Genomic DNA, 14,434 nt, shown 5'->3' with positions numbered 1-14,434 from the left:
ACAACAACAAAGTATGTCTCTTGGTCTAAAGTTCTATATTTTTCTAAGACATTTATCTGTATATAGTCAACTTTCAACATTTAAAAAAATTATGTAAATTTTCTGTTGTCTACTAGTTATAGTTATTTCCGTGCCAGTGTACATTTCTTGAACATTTTTCTGTTCTTACAAATACCATTTCTACCCCATATTCCTTCATTGTGTGTTAAATGTATTTTAAAGTCTGTTTTTACCACTAATATGTTTCATGAAGCATGCTTTCAGAGTTTAAAAATACATACCACTTGGACTTCCCTGGTGTCTCGGACGGTAAGGAACCTGCCTGCAATGAAGGAGATCTGGGTTTGATCCCTGGATTGGGAAGATCCCCTGGAGAAGGGAATGGCTGCCCACTCCAGTATTCTTGATAGAGGAGCCTGGTGGGCCACAGCCCATTGGATCATAAAGAGTCAGACACAACCAAGCGACTAACAGACCAATAGGATTAATTTCATAAGAAATTATATATTTGCATTTTTGACACATTTTGAAGTCATTTGAATATATGTTTAGCTGATCAATGCTTATTTTACTTGGATGCTTTCATATTTCTGTAAAGCAGCATTTACTAACCTTCCTCATGTACTCATACATAGAGAAAATTATAATATTTAATGTGTCACACGGGTAGTTGGGTCACCCTACTGCTCTTTGATTCAAGTATTTTTGGCCCAGGGATCCATTCTTCCTTTACCTTTGTGGTGTCTCCTCCTCTGCGTTATCTCTCAGTGCTGAGAGGAATGATACCTATAACTCACTTGTGAATGTATAACCTTTGTGAGAAAGTAGATAAAATGTCTGTTCTTTGGAGTTATGTACACAGTAAGCATATACATTTCTGGGAAAAGTAAAATTTCAGTGGTCCATTCTAGAATATTTACTTTATGTATCATTCTAAGTCATGGGCTCATGTTGGCCAGCATCTTTTATGTGAAGCCTGAAAAAACTATTCTCTTTTACTTTTGTTCATAGATTATAATGATACAGAAAATCATGATTATTAAGGCCTTCTGTCACCAACTAAAACTTCATTATACATTTTCTTTGATCTTTTTCTTGCAAGTTGGAAATGAACTTTTAATGTGCTTAAAATATTTGTGGTTATGTGGTACTAGTAACAGGAATTGTACCTAACAAAAGAACTTGGTCAGGCATAAAATGCATATTCTTTTAGTTTAATTGTTTATATTGTTTACGCTTCAGATTTCAGAAGGAATATTTATAAGGTTTGATGCTTCTTTAGAAAATGTGTTGCTGTATTTAAATATAGTGTTTAGTGTGAATTTAGCTATACCCCAGAAGAGTCTGGTGTGTCATTAGTTTAAAACTACTGTGTATAAAAACTTTCCTGAATTTCAGAATAATTAAAACAATTCAGAATTTCAGCATTAAGATAGCAGGAAATGTATATTGTATAAGACTCTACTGTTAAAATATTTCTCCTCCTGGCTTTCTTAATGTTGTCAATGTCGACCCAGTTCATCACAGGAAACCAGAATGGCCTCTGATAGTTCCCTGTCTGATGAGTCTCCATCCACCTCCTTTCCCCTTTACCTCAACCATTTCAGTAGGACTCCTTTTTAGTCCCGCTTCTGTTCTAACTTAGTATCTTACCATTTCCATCCAGTTATGCTCTTGGAATTATCTTCCCAAAGCACACAGTTTGATCATGTCACTTCCCGGCTTAAAATTATTTTTCTGGGATATCTCTGGTAGGCCAGTGGTTAAGATTCCGGGCTTCCAAAGCAGGGAGCCTGCATTTGATCCTTGCTCAAGGAAGTAGAATCCTACGTGCCATGTAGTGTGGCTCCCAAAGAAAGTGTTAAAAATTATATTTTCTCTTTATTGCCATAGTTAGTAGCCTTCTTTGCATAGCATTTAAGAACACCATTTACCTCTGGCCCTATCGTACTCTTTATTTCCCATTCTTCTGTGCCCCAGTGTGCATAGGGTTGGCCTTACCTCCTTTTCCTAATTACTCTATTGTTCAGTCACTATTTTTTCTTGTATTTTGTTTTCTAATTATGTCACTAGCTTTTATCACACTCGCTGCATATACTTTCCCTGGAAGACCCCTCATCTGTACCCACATCAGATGTTAACACTGTACAAAGTATTCTACCCTTTTTTAGAAATAACTTTCCTCCAGTGATGCTTTATACTTCCTTTAGAGCATTTATCACACTGTGCCTTGGAACATAATTAGTTGTATTAATACAATTCATTCTGTTCTTGCACTAGATTATAACCCTTTTGATGACATGACTCATGTTATTTAATTAAGGTGTTTTGATGGTTGCTTAATATAAGACAGGGAATACACAAACATACACTTAAGCATACACATTTTCATTTACTCAGTTTAAGTATCTAGCTTTTTTATAGCACTGCTACATGCAGTGCTACTCTCTATGAGGAAATAAAAAATGACATGTTCCATGAATACAACATGCCTTCAAAGAATTTTATTCTGGGCCGGGGCGGAGATAATGCAGTAGATTGAAGGGCATTGTGTACAAATGCCATGCCTGTACATACAACGCACATTATATACCAGGTGTAAATGTTTTTGTAAGTGTTTTGGGTTTGTCCTTTGGTGTTGTACCATGTCTCCGTGTATATGGTTGTATGTGTATGTCTGTTAGATTTTTCTACCCACTTAATACACATCAATTATTTCTATATAAAAATCAGTAGCTATTATAAAATACAAAGCTTTCTACTTAGATAATTTAATTTTCAATAAATAAAATAATAAACTGAATTTAAAACTTAGCTTAATATATTATTTAAGAATCAAGTAATTTTAAATTTATAGAGACTGACTTGAGGTACTGTCTTCATGTATTTATTATCCTAGTTAGCTTTTGTTTTTTTTAAGTAAAGTAATGATGCTGTCATAGTTTTATTTAGAGTAATTTGGAGAAAAAACACTTCATAGTGATCAAAAATTGTATTTTATTTGCATAGTTGGATGTCATCCAGTGTGATATGCTCTTAATTAATGTGGAATTCACTATGCAATGTTTATGTTTTTCTGAAGATTGAGAAGAAATGTGGATTTGACTCACATACTATGATATGTTGTATGTAAAGTGTCAATGCAATGTTCTGTGTACTTTCTTTATGCTCTAATATAATTAATTTGTTTCTAGATGCTGGCATCACCATCTACGTCAGGTCAGCTGTCTCAGTTTGGGGCAAGTTTATACGGGCAACAAAGTAAGAATTTTGTATTTATTCTGGGATACTTTATTTAAAGAAAAAAGTAACTATCAAATAAAGAATAATGCTGCCCTTGTGGGTTTATTCTAGGATTTAAAAGGAAGGATATTTAATTTTCAGTTTTCCTTATTTTACTTAGCAAAACCTCATTATTTCAGACCTTTCTGATTCACAATTATTTGGATATAGGGTAGATCAAAATTTACTTCTACCTCTTTCATATCTGTATGTTCCTTTGCAGTAGTTTTGGAGAAGATTTGCTAAACAAATTAAAAGTAGACATCCTCTGTGTTTTCAGTTAGAGGAAGTTAAAGGAATTTTGATTGGCCAGTTAAGTGGGTTGTTTTGCTTATGTTTTTTGGCCTTATTATTAATGTAAGCCCATACCTAGCAGTTTGTGAAATGCTCTCTTTGTTTAGCAAATACTTCTTTACTGTAGCTCACTCTGGGTATATCTAATCTCTGTTTTTGACTCATAGTTCAATGCTTTTTCCATATACAAGATTTTATTTCTTATTTTGTGTTGTAATAACTTTTATAGCGCTTAGCACAGTGCCTAGCGCATAGTAAGCGCTCAATAAATGTTAACTATTATTGTGACATAAAATTTTTATAAAACTAAATTAAAAATTGTCACCAATTTTTCAAATTAATTTTCCAAACTTATCTATTAATAAGGTATACCATCTCTCTTAATGTCAGAGACTACTGATTTCTCATCTCTTTAGTGGGAGGGAAGTGTTAAAAGGGGTATAAATTCCCATGAAAAATTACAGAATAATAGAGTAACTGAAGCAGATAATATGATAACCAAGTAATTTAACCAACTTCAAATAAAACTCAGATATTTCATTTTGAACTCTTTCCCAATAAAAGGCAAATTTTGATAGATATCAGAGTAGTTTGTCATACCACTTTACCCTTCAATTGTATATTGAAATTCAGCAGGGGGAAATAACGTATTTTGTTAGAAAAATACATTATAATTTCCATCTTATTTTTTTCTCTCCATCTTTTGTTTCATAGCCCTATTTTTGTTGATGACAGAATTAGTAAGGAAAATTATTAATCACTTACTGGTATTAACAGTTTTCCTCTAGTTAAGTAGAAAACATTTTTAAAGCCTTTTATTACACAAAAAAGATGTTGCTTATTTATCAGCAAATATTCATTCTCCTTATTAAGGGAATATTATTAGCTAGCCGTTTTGTTTGGACTGTTTTTGTTTGAAATCTGCTACTTTCACTTTCCTGGTAACCCTTACATTGGAAATATCTAGTTATTTTAAAGCTTCCCTTTATTCCTATAGAATCACTACAAAGAACTTAAGTTGTTTTCCTTTTAAAGCCCACAGTTTATCACAGCAGAAAGTAGATAATGGAAAGGAAAAAGTTAAATTTGAGAAGCCAAGATTATTTAATGAAGAAAGAACGTCAGTTATTTTACAGCGTTATCAGCTGTATGGACTTTGAAAATGTGACCTAATTTTTTTAACCAGCAAATGTGAAATTGTAATTGAGCTAAGTAAGAGCCTGGACTAGGTTTGGAATATAGTTATTTCATTGGTATGATAAACGTTTATTGACCTCTTAATTTGTGTACATGATTGTGCTGATAGTTTTACAAAGATTAATAAATGTGGAAAGTTATTTTCATTAGGAAAGATTTTAAGGTACTTATTAATTTAAAAAGAAGTCATATATGACAAATATTTCCTGTTGGAGTTTAAAATAATAAATAGCTATATTACTGTAGTGATGAAGAACCAGCGTTTTCAATGCATGGCTTATTCTTTTAACTGACATTGTAGGTATTAGCTTATAAAAAAGTGAACCATAGGTCACCTGGAACTGAAATGTCTCAAGTCAGGAAGTAGTTATTTCTTTCTATTGCACAGGCCTGAAAGCTACAACTAGTAAAGTAAAGTAAAATAGAGCCTGCATTCCTGGGCTGTCTGTTAAGATAGACCTAGCAGGGCCAAAGTAGTTTGAACCTGGTCAGAGAGAACATCAGCTACCATTTAGAATCACAGCTTCAGTAGTACAAGTAAGTCAGAAAGAGAAAACTTGAGGGGCTGACCTTAATAAAGGATGGGGAGATAGAATAAGTAGGTAGGAATAGATTGATGATGCTATTCTTATGGCAGCTAATTTTAATTGTGCATTGGACTTGATACAACAAAATTCTTTTGCCTCCCAAGTGGATTGAGTACCACTATTAACTCTTTATTCAGATGGGCAAAGTTCAGTAGGAATTTGAGCCATTAAAATGAAGGTCTATTGTCTGTTTTTGTTCTTGGTAATTAGAGAGATCAGAGGTGGAAAAGGTGAAGAAGGTAGAGTGCCCTCTCCAAACCTCAGACTCACTGAGTTTAAACAAGGGAAGGAGTGTTCCCTTGAATGGATACAGAGCTGCTTAAAGGTGGATTTTGCCAGATTTGGGTGGAAGTGATTGTGTAGTACATAATGATACCCAGAAAACCCTGGACTTGGGGCTAAGTGGGGGTTCTAGTATAGTATAATTGTATACAAATATGTAGTTAACTTTTCATCTAAGGGTTTGTGTAACTGCTGTGCATCAAGTGGTAACTGTAGAAGCTGATGAATGGAATCTTGTATTAAAGTTACATGATGTTCTCTACTAGTGTGTAATATTTTAGGTACATTGTCTAGGTTTAAGGACCTCTGGGCTCCCGGAAGCTGTGTACTGGATTGGAATGATCAGGGAACCAGAAATTAATTTCCCTATTTTAAGGTATTCAATAACCCTATTAAAGGTTAAGGGACTTGCCTAAGATAGTAAATAGTAGAGCCAAGATTGCCTTACTTTACAAGTTTAACTTTTCGAATATGAGTTTCTTTGAAACCTGGGTGCCACATATTACTTACTGAATGTCATGACTCTGGAGGGCAATTTACACAGAGTAGAAACTATAAATGTTAAATCCACAGACTCCAAGAGTCCACTGACTAAGGAATTATGATAGCAGTTATTTATTTATTGTGTTATACCATGAGTGAAGAATTATTCCAGGATTGAAGAGTGTGGCAAATAACAAAGTTCCTGTTTTCATGGAGCTTTCATTTTAATGAAGGAAGACACAGAATAAGTATGCAAACATTTAGTAAACAAATAATATTCTGGTGATAAGTACTATAAAAATTACCATATTAGTGGATGAGTGGATGGGATAAACAGTTTTCAAGTAGGCAAAGAGTATCTCTGACAAGGTAATACTTGAATGCAAACCAGACTATTGAGAAGTGGAGGTCCTTGGAAAGATCTGGGTAAGAGATTTTTCAGGTACAGAAAACAGTGAATGCAAACGTTCTTAATTCATGACAATGTAAGAGTGAACCTCATGTGTTAAAGGATGAATGAGAGGCCCAGCATAATGAACAAATGGGTAGCAGATGTCAGATCATAGAGTCTTGTGAAGGCTTGATAAGGAATTTGGATTTTATTCTAAGTTTAGTGGGAGGGAATTTGATACAGTTTTCTTTTTAAAATATCACCTTGCTATGTAGAAAATGAACTGAGTGGAAGTGGGCCAAGTGATAGGAAGAAAGGGCAGTTACTGCAGCAGTCTAGGCAAGAAAATAGGGTGGCTTGGATTAGTGATGGAGATGTTGAGAGGTGGTTAGATTTGGGATATTTTGGACATACAGCTAATATGACTTGGGGATGTGGAATATGAACGGAAGAGAAGGATCAAGTGTGATCTCTAAAGTTTAAGACCTGCATTACTTTGTGAAAATGTGCCACTAATCTGTTGTGCAAACTTGGGTTGAGGAGGAGTGTAAGGTATCGGTAGGAGATTGACACAGTTTGTTCCACAGATAGAGTACCACCTGCTGTGAAGATCCATACAAATGTTGTTTGGGAATTGTGGCTGGTTCTAACACAGCAGCTTCTCATAGTTGAGGATGTTAAAGCCAGGTTAACTTCACCCATGCTTCTCTCGTGTATCTTTAGGGCTCAGAAGCAAGCCCACTCTCCCACCAGGCATATATCTCTTGTCCTCACTTTCACACGTCTCGCAGTTTTCTCAGATTGAACTGCTGTGACACTTTTACATCACCCCTCACCCCAACCCAACTCCTAGCACCACTACCAAATGCCTGACTAGGGCTCTTTCTTTATTCAGCTAATGTGCAATATTCTCTAGCAAACATTTTCTGATCCCAAATTCATTCTGCTTTCATGTCTTGAGTTAGAGGCACCTTCCATATACACCCAAGTACACTGTACGTGTACTGCATGTAAACACCTTGATCATAGCAGTTTGGGTTTTGATTTTTTGATTTAAATAGTCTTTTATCTCTGTAAAACAATAGGAGGGAAAGAATTCTAGGTGGGGAGAAGGATATGAATAAAAATATGGGGATATATTTTGGGAAGAAGGCTAGGGAAATTATGAAGAAGAGTGTAAGTTGAGTATGTGGTGTCTAGAAACTGGAGTTTGTATTGGGTGAGTAAAATATTAAGTTGATTGGAAAAGTACTATGTCAGTTATATCTCAGTAAAGCTGGGAAAAATAAAGACTAGAAGAATTTTTTGGTGTTGACAGAGCACTTTAAAGAGTAAACAAACTGAAATTGGATTTAACTATACAACAGTGTTTCTCAACCCTTACTGCTCCCTCCCCCGCAAAAAAGAACACCCACAGAGTTAAAAAAAAATCCCACTGCCTGTGAATGGCTGGACCCAGACTAAGTCATGGTTTCTGGGCAGGGACCCAGATGTTAAAAGTTTTCCATATGATGCAAAGGTTAGCACCTACTATAGGAAGCAGAAAGTGTGATTGGTTGAAATTAGAGACAAGAAATTGAATCAGTGTATTTATTCTTCATTGTTTCTGATCTTGGGCAAGTCACTTAATGCCTAATGTTAGTTCATCTATAAATTAAGTTGAATGACCTTCATCTGTAATTTAATTGGATACTCTCTGGAGACTTTTTTAAATCTCTAAATTTCTTTGATTTTAATGAAGGAAATGGCATAGTGAAATAGTATATAGAGAAGATTAACTAGATTAGTGCAGGACAAGCTGGAGGTAAGAGTATATGGGGATAGGTAGGAGGTAAGAAGATGGTTGCTCTTTATGTGTGGGCAGGACAGTGAGTTAAGGAAGCCAGTTGCTTTGGGAATGGAAAGGGGATACTTGAAGACCTCTTAAATCAATTAAGTTTTCTCCCTTCTCTTTAAAGATTTCAGGAGACTCTATTTACGTATGAGTATTCAGGAATTTGGTTGCTGTTACCTTTTTTCTTATGTCATTAATGCTATTAATTTTTAGCAAAATATTGAATAAAGTATGACATATCATGCCATAACTGTTTAAGGAATATGCTATTAACCAGTTTGTGCAATGGAAGTAGTTCATGGAAACATTTCTTAGGTGATATCTTGGATTTCTGAAAAATGATCAATAAAGAATTCATTTTTTGTTTAGTACCCTGCCAAATAATAGGAATCTACTTAGAATATGTTCATTTATTTCTTCTAATACAGTATTATACTTTATTATCTGTTAGATTAAAGAAAAATTTGCTTCAGATCTATAACCTTTTAAACTGCTTTTTAACTGGTATTTTTTTTGGGGGGGGAGGAGTCCATTCTTTTATTTCTTGTCTGTAAAAAAGGGATAAATACCTTCTCTATAATACTTTATAAGGAGATAAAGTAGCATAGTGCTTCACGTAGTTCTTAGGTGCTTGATATATTTTATTTAATTCTGCTGTCCTTCCTATACACAAGCTTATGTGTACATATTTAACCATTTCTACTTGTAGTTATTTCATGTCAGTTTTTTTTTTGTTTTTTTTTTTTTTAATGAGCTGGATATCTTATTCCCCTTTCAGCTTATATATCTTCTGGTATAATATTTTGGGCTTCCCTGGTGGCTCAGTTCATAAAGAATCTGCCTGCAATGTGGGAGACCCAGGTTCGATCCCTGGTGGGGAAGATCCCCTGGAGAAGGGAATGGCTACCCACTCCAGTATTCTCGCCTGGAGATTCATGGACAGAGATGATTTTTTTGTGATGTTTCTAATTTAAGTAGTAAAAGTAAAATTTCCCTTCCCTTGACCCTACCCCGTTGTAATATTAATAGTTTGACTCAAGCAACTCAAATTTAATGACTGTGTTTTGTTCCTAAAAATAAATCTCTGTTTCTAGTCAGTGGTATGTATTATATGTGTTTTAAAGGAATTCAGTTGAATTTAAAGTAACTCCATTATTAAGTATTCAGGGGTTATTGATCCAGTTTGAAATTGATGCATTCCTCTCTTTTCTTTTGATTTTCTTCCCCTACCCACCTGGCTCAATAAAATGCAGCTCAGACCATTTGAATTTATTAGCTGTTTTCATGAAATCAAAATGTTAAAGGAAAAAATAAAATTAAATGCTAATCTTTGAGTTCTTTATTTCATACTGTCTTCCTCTGCTTTCCTCACTATAGGTTAATTCAAGTGTTCCTATCTAAAATTAATTAAATAAATTATCTTACCCATTCTTGTTTCCTTCTCCAGAAGTTATTTTGAAAATGGTCAGATAATCTGCAGTCTTGACAATATTTCTCAAGTTATTTATTTTCATAGTACAGCATAGTATATGAAGGGTTGAAGTAAACAAATCTCTTGAGTCTTTAGAAGAGCTTACTGAAGAGCCAAAAGGGTGCAATTCTTTTGAACATGTATGTTTATTTATAATGACAAAGGTATAGGGAGAATGAAATGGGAAGGGAAAGTAAATCTAGAGGAAAAGGAAACTTGACAGATATAGAGAAGATGAGAAAGCAGATGGAGGGGAAAGATAAGATATGTTGGTTTAGAAAAAGTTTGAAGAGAAGTAAACGTGTTCAGAAAAAGAAAGCAAGAGAAAAAAATAGAATAGATAAAGGGTGTTACAAGTCAGTAAGTACTCACAAGGGTGCTTATTTACTGTTTAATTGGTTTCCCATAGGGTTCCAGTTAAGAACACCAGGAACTAAGAAATCTAAATTCTAATCTTGGTTCTTTGAGTCACCTTGGAGAAGTCAGTTAACTTATCAGAGGCACAGGTTCCTCATCTGTAAAATGTGAACATTGGATTAGGTGATCTTTAAGGTCCCTTCAGGTTCTAAAATTGTATTTTTCTTGGTGGTCAGTAACTGTGAGAAACACATTCCTGTAATTTGCAGCTATAGCTGACTTTAGAACAGCATATTTAGGGAAAACGATGTGAGCTTTTTCTGTCTTGTTCACTGCCATATCCCCAGCAGCTCACACAGTACTTGACACATTAGGCACTCAATAGATGGTTGCTTAGTAAGTGATGTGAAAAGTGTCATGTTGGTGGTTCATTATGGGAGAAGCATCTAGAGGGCCTAGAGGAAAGCTAGTGTGCTTGAGAAAAGACAAAGACTTAATGACTTCTGAAGAAATCTTGTGTGGGCTGGTTTTTAATCTCTTGTTCCTCCTTATTTTATCCTAAATTCAGAGAAGTGGCTGTAGCTAGTGGTATACTCAAGGTCATAAAACTTGTAGTGATCAGACATGCATATAATGACTAAACCAACATATAATCTAGTTCAGTTCCCTTTATGTATGTGACTTAAAGAATAACAGAATCAAGCTCAGGTCTTCATGGAATATAAGTATATATAGAATGTAGTAGTTATATTAAATTGGATTTGTTGGCTTCATTCAGCTAAGATGCAATTAGGCTACAAGCTGAGTACTGAAGCTGACAGATTCCAGCTAAATCTTCGGGATTCACTGGTATCCCAAATTACAAAGTGGTACACTGTTATGCCAGAAGATAAATTTGCACAGATGTTTGAAGGAAAATATTCAGAACATATACAATATATTCCAATTTTTTGGAAGTCACAGTTTCAAAATATTCAGGTCTTTGAAATTCTTGAACCCAAAGATAGACCAGAAAGAGGGGGAGATGCTTTGTGCTAAAATCCTCTTATTCATTAACTTTCATTCTATCTTGCCATTTTTATATAATCTCCAGTTCAGAATAAGTGTAGTTGACTGATACGCCATTCCACAACAAACTAGAAACTGAAGGCATCAAAAAGTATGAGGATAGAGGGAAGGAGGCATACTGGCATTCATAGGCAGGTGTGATGACAACATAAGTGATAGCTGAACATCCTTACTTTTGAGAGATAAAAGGGGAGGAAAGCATCTAGGACATTAAATATCTATGATAATTATTCTGAATTATTCAGAAAATAATCATTGATATCATTTTATATTAACACGAGGCAGGAAATGATTTATCCCAATTGGTTGATTTTTATTTTAATGTTTTGTTTCTGAGTGGTAAACTCAATAGTTTTTTTAAAGTACACATATTTGAACACATCTAACCTCACATCTGGCCCCATAAATGGTAGATAAATAGAAGGTCACTGTACTTTGAAATCTTTTGAAATATTATGCATTCTTATCTCATAGCTATATCAGGTTGAGTTTTTAACAGTTGCTGACATATTGTGTTTATAAAAATTGTAATGTTGAGAAATATGTATGTATAAATAGTAGTAAATTAACTATTTCTTAAATGCATTTAGAAAGGATCAAATAAAAATCTAAACTACTTCAGCAAAGTGGGGATTAAATGTCTGTGTAACTCAGTTATAGTTTAAAACATAAAAACACAAGATTGCAAATTTCTTAAAGGCATATTTGTACAAAATGTTTCTTATTGAAACAAGTCATCTAATTTGTTATTGGCAGACATAGTATATTGTAAAATAGAAATATGAAAAGATAGATGAAAGCAAAGAAAAATTTAAAAATGGAAACAATATGAAAATTCATAATATGAAATTTCAGACAGACATTTTTGTTAAAATCAGATTAGAGTCCATTTGGAGTGAATTGAGTATTTCCATTTAAAATTTGCATATTATTTTATGTTAGGTCATTTTTAAATGTTTTAAATTACCAACTCCAGAAGATGGATAGCAATTTCATTCCTGATGGCAATGAGTTTCCTTCTTCTGAATTTTTTTAATAGGTGCACTAGGCCTTCCAATGAGGGGGATGAGCAACAATACCCCTCAGTTAAATCGCAGCTTATCACAAGGCACTCAGTTACCGAGCCACGTCACGCCAACAACAGGGGTACCAACAATGTCACTTCACACGCCTCCATCTCCAAGCAGGTATTTATATTGATGGACCAGAATATTTCTCAAAATGTATCTTTGTAGAGTAAGCAAGCTTTTTAATTTTTTAATAAAGTAACTATTTATTTGATTTTCTGGTTCAGTGCCTTTCACTGAGGAAAAGAAAGTTGATACCCTATGCTCATTTAATTTCATTGCAAATTTATAAGTATAGTGTGAGATGCTTTTATCTTGCAACTAGCATACTGGTTATCAGCTGGGATAGGTATCAAGGATCAATCATCACCTGGGGAGCTTTTTTTCAAAAAAGCAAACTCTCTTCCTCAAAGGAGAATGTGCAATTTCAAATCACTCCTCAGATGATTCTGTTTATTGCTCCCTCACCACACATCCATTGTTCTAGTGAGAATAAAATAAAGCAGATCACAAAAATGATGCATATTAGTATTAAGATAGAATGACATACATTTGGAATGAAATTCAAAATATATATATGTGAAATATGTTTGTATTTTATGTGATAGTCACTTCAGTAGTTCTCTCATCTTTGCTATCACTGTATATTCTTCTATGATTTGCCCTTTCTTGTTGGTTTGTTTACTTTGACTTTTCAGAAAACTTTTTTTTTCTTTTCAAATGACCAGACAAAAGAATTAAATGAATAAAAATTTACAATGCAATTTGAACGTATATCTGAAATTCTAGGGTTAGGTCAATTGATTATTTACAGAGAATTTTAATGAGTGATTATAGAGAGCTTATTTAGTATACTGGACTTCTTTTTCAGGGGTATTTTGCCTATGAATCCTAGGAATATGATGAACCACTCCCAGGTTGGTCAGGGCATTGGAATTCCTAGCAGGACAAATAGTATGAGCAGTTCAGGGTTAGGTAGCCCCAACAGAAGCTCGCCGAGCATAATATGTATGCCAAAGCAGCAGCCTTCTCGACAACCTTTTACTGTGAACAGGTAAGAGATTTATTGATACTGTGTATACTTGTTCTTTCTGGGTATTTTCAAATTTGCCTTTTCATATTCAACGTTGTGTTCTTGAGTCTTGGCTTCTGTTTCATAAGTGTGTTTCATCATATATTTTGACCAAAGCTTCTCTTTTTGTTACACATAGCAGTTTAAACTCCCAAACTTAAAGACATAACTCTTTTGACAATCAGTTTGCTTTTTGTTGCTGTTGTTAGAAAAGGATTGTTGTTAGGTTGCCAACCAGCAAAATTTTTGTTGAAATGTCCTTCCTCTATTAAATGAGGCTGGTCACCTGTGTGGTAAGAGCTCCATATTTATGAATAGCACTGGAAATATTATTGCCTTGCTTCATTTATCCTTTGGTTAAGTTCCTTTTCAACCGAATTTCTGTTTTGTTTTTTGGAGACTTACTGACCAAAGACTTTTTGAAGACTACATCTGTAGTATTTGAAATAGTGTCATGTCCTGGGATTTAAAACAAAAGGAAGAATTTGTGCTTTTCACTCCTTTTTTTGCAGTGTTATACTGCTATGCAAATAAAAGTTAGCAATATTAAAAAGTTACATATTTTGTTAGGATTTTAAAGCTGTTCAGATTATTTCTATGAGCATTATATCTGTAATACAGGGCTTTCTTTACTGTGAAAGTGATATTTTAGTTTGATCTTTTTTTAATGGGCAGCATAGTGGGTAAAGGATGTAGGTGCTACCATGATACTCATTTAATTCACTTTCTCTTATTTAGTACTTGTAAATTCTGAATAAAAATAGGTTATTAGCACATTTCCAATTTAATGTTCATCCCATAACCTCCAGTTCTTACTTTAAGACTTATATGAGCATTTCTTTTATAATTTTGGCTGCTCTTTTAATTTTTACCAAAGTTATTTCTGTAAAGGGTTCTCAAGACTCATCTCCTTGACAGTTTCCTAATCATGTAATACTTCTTGGGCTTTAACACATCTTTCTGCATTCTTGTAGTATGTTATTCAATGTATATTTAAATTTTTGCTTTCCCATTTTTTCACATTCTAGTTGTAAATACTTTGCTTGTAA

The 14,434-nt window shown here is 34.0% G+C and overlaps 1 protein-coding gene across 19 annotated transcripts in view; it reads left to right on the top strand.

Moving 5' to 3' along the window:
• Positions 1-14,434, top strand: part of CNOT2 (CCR4-NOT transcription complex subunit 2) — a 126,165-nt gene that overhangs the window by 92,392 nt on the left and 19,339 nt on the right. For 18 of the 19 annotated variants that reach the window (XM_042246918.1, XM_012174558.3, XM_012174547.3 and 15 more), the window contains 3 exons: positions 3,195-3,261; positions 12,286-12,433; positions 13,185-13,367. In XM_042246918.1, coding sequence (XP_042102852.1) covers positions 3,195-3,261; positions 12,286-12,433; positions 13,185-13,367 — 398 coding nt within the window. The remainder of the gene's footprint in view (positions 1-3,194; positions 3,262-12,285; positions 12,434-13,184; positions 13,368-14,434) is intronic. The other variant, XM_042246921.2, reaches the window with a different exon arrangement.

The sequence above is a fragment of the Ovis aries genome, chromosome 3 (genome assembly GCF_016772045.2).
Source record: "Ovis aries strain OAR_USU_Benz2616 breed Rambouillet chromosome 3, ARS-UI_Ramb_v3.0, whole genome shotgun sequence".
Classification (NCBI taxonomy): Eukaryota; Metazoa; Chordata; class Mammalia; order Artiodactyla; family Bovidae; genus Ovis; species Ovis aries.
This window is presented reverse-complemented; position numbering and strand designations above follow the sequence as displayed.